We start from the raw sequence: 3,810 nt of genomic DNA, 5'->3' as shown, positions 1-3,810 counted from the left end.
GAGGGCCGATACGATCATTGGAGGAGCACTCACAATGTCAACACGACACGTGGCTAACCGTTGGATTTCAAAGCAGCTCTCTCTCTCTCACATGGTTTGTCTTACCGTGCAAGACGGACAACTTATTGCGAAGCAAATTCTCTAGGGAGTACCGAAGATTAACATTTGTACTTAGAAGCCAAATGCACTCGATGTACCACTCAAAGTCTTCACTCGAAGATTTTAGGCTTGGATTGATCATACGCCAGAAGTCTTTAATCTAGCTTTCACTCTGAGCCCCCCTTGATAGTACGGTTTGGCATGCATATTGACTTGGATAGAAGCAAAATAAACTAGTAAACAAAAGTTCCTTTCGATGTAAAGTGGCGGCAGGGGAGGTGGAGGATGCGGATTCAAAGTAAGGGGGAGAAGTAACAAAATGGAAAAAAGAGAGGCCGAGAGAGTGTATTTAGTGGGTCTGCGGTGTCGGAGTCCAACGTGGCTGATGTCCGGACTCCCGCAAACACCTGACCCCCTCCCCCCTTCCCCACACACATACTTTGTCTTCATTTTGCGGGAGAAATTGCGTCTGGACAGCCGAGCGGACAGATACAACTCGTGTTGGATGGCTTCCGTATAGGTGCCTACGCGGGCGGTTTGGTTAAGAACTTTCTTAGTGTTATGGTTGCCTTTAGAGTAGGCCGCAACGAGTTTACCAAAACGCTGTAAACTTCCAGTCGGTTGTACACGCCCTTGAGCGAAAGCAAAACCAAAAAGGAGCACACTCACGCCACCATCACCAGGCACGGAGGAGCATGAGCATCCACCACGTGTGCAACTCAAACCCACCATGGAGACGGGGGAGGCGGGAGACCCGGGTGGATGGCTCGACCGATGGAACCAACTTGCAGGTCATCGCCAAAATCGTCGGTCAAAAAGATCCAGACGCCCGCCATTATATAATGGCCACCCCACTCGCCGCTCTTTCCCCATGCCCATCTCCTGTTTCCGCCCCCAACAAAGCGTGTCCCTCCTCGCCTCCTTCCTCCTTCCTCCTCACCCTCCTCATCCGGCCGCGAAGCCAAGGGAAAGCAAGCAGAGCAACCAGAGATGCAGCGATAGACGCTGTAAAGAGGTACGATCGATCTCACTTTTCGCCTCCCGATCCAACCGAGATCCCGCTCGCTTCACTTTTCGGCTGCTCGATTGCGGTCACGGGGCCTCCCGATCCGTCAGTTCGGCCATTTGTGGGTTGTGGCTCGCGAACTCTGATCCGTGTCCGTTTCTTGGATGCTCTGCTCTGCTGCTGCATGGGCGCGTGTTCTTCCCGCTCTAGAGTCCGTGCTCACTTTTGTTGCTTGCTTCGTCGTGTTGCTTGCGCGCAGGTGGCTATATAGACTTTGGTGCTGCGAGCCTTGCTGAGGAGTGCGGGAGGGGTTGCTTGATTGCTTGCTTCGGGGTCGGTGTGCGGGGTCGGTGAGCGGTGGAGATGATGGGGGGAGGGGTGGCCATGATGGATCGGCGCATGGCGTTCGCGGCGGATGGGGAGGCCGAGAAGGGCTTCGGGTTCTTTGGAGCCGGCTGCTTCGTGGGGGCGGGCGACCTCGTGGACCCGGCGCCGGAGCTGCCGGCGCGGGACAGGTTCCCCGACGAGGAGGAGAGCGAGGAGGAGGAGGAGGACGATGACGTGGACGGCATCGAGGAGCTGGAGCGCCGCATGTGGCGCGACCGCATGAGGCTCAAGCGCCTCAAGGAGCTGCAGCAGCGCCAGAGCCAGAGGCCCGACGGCGGCGCGGCGGCGAGCAAGGGGCGGCCGAGGCGGCCGGCGTCGCAGCAGGACCAGCAGGCGCGGCGCAAGAAGATGTCGCGCGCGCAGGACGGGATCCTCAAGTACATGCTCAAGATGATGGAGGCGTGCAGCGCGCAGGGCTTCGTCTACGGCATCGTCCCCGAGAACGGCAAGCCCGTGGGCGGCGCCTCCGACAACCTCCGCGCCTGGTGGAAGGAGAAGGTCCGCTTCGACCGCAACGCCCCCGCGGCCATCGCCAAGCACCGGTCCGACAACGCCGCGCCGCTCTGCGGCGGGGAAGATGGGGCGGCCGCGGCGGCCGGCCCGCGCTCCCTGCACGAGCTGCAGGACACCACGCTCGGCTCCCTGCTCTCCTCGCTCATGCAGCACTGCGACCCGCCGCAGCGCCGGTTCCCGCTCGAGAAGGGCGTGCCGCCGCCGTGGTGGCCGCAGGGGCCGTCCGAGGCGTGGTGGCCCGAGGCGGGCGTGCCCGACGACCTCGGCCCGCCGCCGTACAAGAAGCCGCACGACCTCAAGAAGGCGTGGAAGGTCGCCGTGCTCACCGCCGTCATCAAGCACATGTCGCCCGACGTCGACAAGGTCCGCCGCCTCGTGCGGCAGTCCAAGTGCCTCCAGGACAAGATGACCGCCAGGGAGATCGTCACGTGGCTCGCCGTGCTCAAGGCGGAGGAGGAGCTCAGCCACAAGCTGCACCCCGGCGCCTGCCTCCCCCCGCGGCCCTCCGCCGGGGCGCTGTCGTTCGACGCCAGCTCCGGCGAGTACGACGTCGACTTCTTCGGCGAGGAGGCCGCGAACCAGATGAAGGCGCGCTCCGAGGCAGCCCCGTTCGTCGACCTTACCATGGACGCTTCCTCGAGCAACGAGTTCATGATCATGCCGCCTGCGCTGATGAAGGAAGAAACCACCGACGCCGACTTCACCCGCGCCCAGAAGCGGAGCGCCGCGGACGCCGAGCCGGAGCTGATGCTGAACGGAAACGCCCGCGTTTTCACCTGCGAGAACGTGCAGTGCCCGCACGCCGGCCACGCGCTCGGCTTCCTCGACCGCAACGCGCGCAGCGCCCACCAGTACGCCTGCAGGTACAACCACCCCGCCGCCGCCGCCGCCCAGAGCAAGCCGCCGTCGGCCTTCTTCCCGGGGGCGCCCTACAGCCCGCAGAGCCAGGCGCTCGGCGGGTTCGACTTCGGCCTGCCCGCGGCCGACCAGAGATGCCTCGCCGGGCTGATGAGCATGTACGAGACCGGCGTGGCCGCGCACAGAGGTGCAGGCGCAGTCAACGACGCCGCCGATCCCAGCATGCAGCTCGGCAGCGGCAACCTTCTGGCGCCGCGTTCGCTTTCTGGCGCGAACAACGTGATGCAGCAGCAGCAGCAGCAGAGCGCGGCGTTCTTCATGGGCGACGACGCGCCGTTCGGCATGGCGGCGCCGGAGCTGGGCAGGTTCCCTCCGGGGTTCGACCTGTCAGCGGCGGACTACGCCGGCGCCATGCAGCAGCCGCAGCAGCAGAAGCACGTTGGGCCCAACTGGTTCTACTGAACACCCAAGGAGGAACCACCCATGATTAGCATGCAGTAGCTCTAGGCCATTAGAATTCATAAGGCTTCCATTCTCGATCAGTCCATGGCGTCTTGCAACTGTAAGGATCCGTCAAATCCAGGCCATGTTGAGAACACTGGAATTTTTTCACAAATCACACCGAAATCAAACTGTCCTTTTCTCTTTCGAAATTCTTCGGATCCGTACGTTCATCCACCTTAAAATCTTTCGAAAATCTTTGGATCCAAACCAAAACACCGACGAACTTTTTCTGTTCTTCTCCTCGCTCGTGAGAGGCGACTTTTGCTGATCTAGAAGACTTCAGCAAAGCGTGCCCTTTCATGGCCACCACGGGGTAGCTTTACACACGCACCCTCTCCCTTTCCGCTCCGCTGTTCATCGATGGCGTGCGGGTTGGTGGCGATCCATCATCCGTCACCTCGCTCGGCGAACATCTCACATGCTCGCCAGGGACGCCATGACAG

At 61.4% G+C, this 3,810-nt stretch overlaps 1 protein-coding gene across 1 annotated transcript; it reads left to right on the top strand.

The window, feature by feature from the left end:
* The first annotated feature begins 895 nt into the window (after nucleotides 1-895).
* LOC123187434 (protein ETHYLENE-INSENSITIVE 3-like 2) lies at nucleotides 896-3,516 on the top strand. The gene is made up of 2 exons (XM_044599304.1): nucleotides 896-1,114; nucleotides 1,365-3,516. The coding sequence occupies exon 2, from the start codon at nucleotides 1,469-1,471 to the stop codon at nucleotides 3,323-3,325; it is 1,857 nt and encodes a 618-aa protein (XP_044455239.1). The 5' UTR covers nucleotides 896-1,114; nucleotides 1,365-1,468; the 3' UTR covers nucleotides 3,326-3,516.
* Nucleotides 3,517-3,810: the final 294 nt, after the last annotated feature.

This window comes from Triticum aestivum, chromosome 2A (assembly GCF_018294505.1).
Source record: "Triticum aestivum cultivar Chinese Spring chromosome 2A, IWGSC CS RefSeq v2.1, whole genome shotgun sequence".
Classification (NCBI taxonomy): Eukaryota; Viridiplantae; Streptophyta; class Magnoliopsida; order Poales; family Poaceae; genus Triticum; species Triticum aestivum.
This window is presented reverse-complemented; position numbering and strand designations above follow the sequence as displayed.

Excerpts from the sequence above, each read along its gene's own strand:
- LOC123187434 (XM_044599304.1), top strand. The coding sequence starts at position 1,469 with ATGATGGGGGGAGGGGTGGCCATGATGGATCGGCGCATGGCGTTCGCG.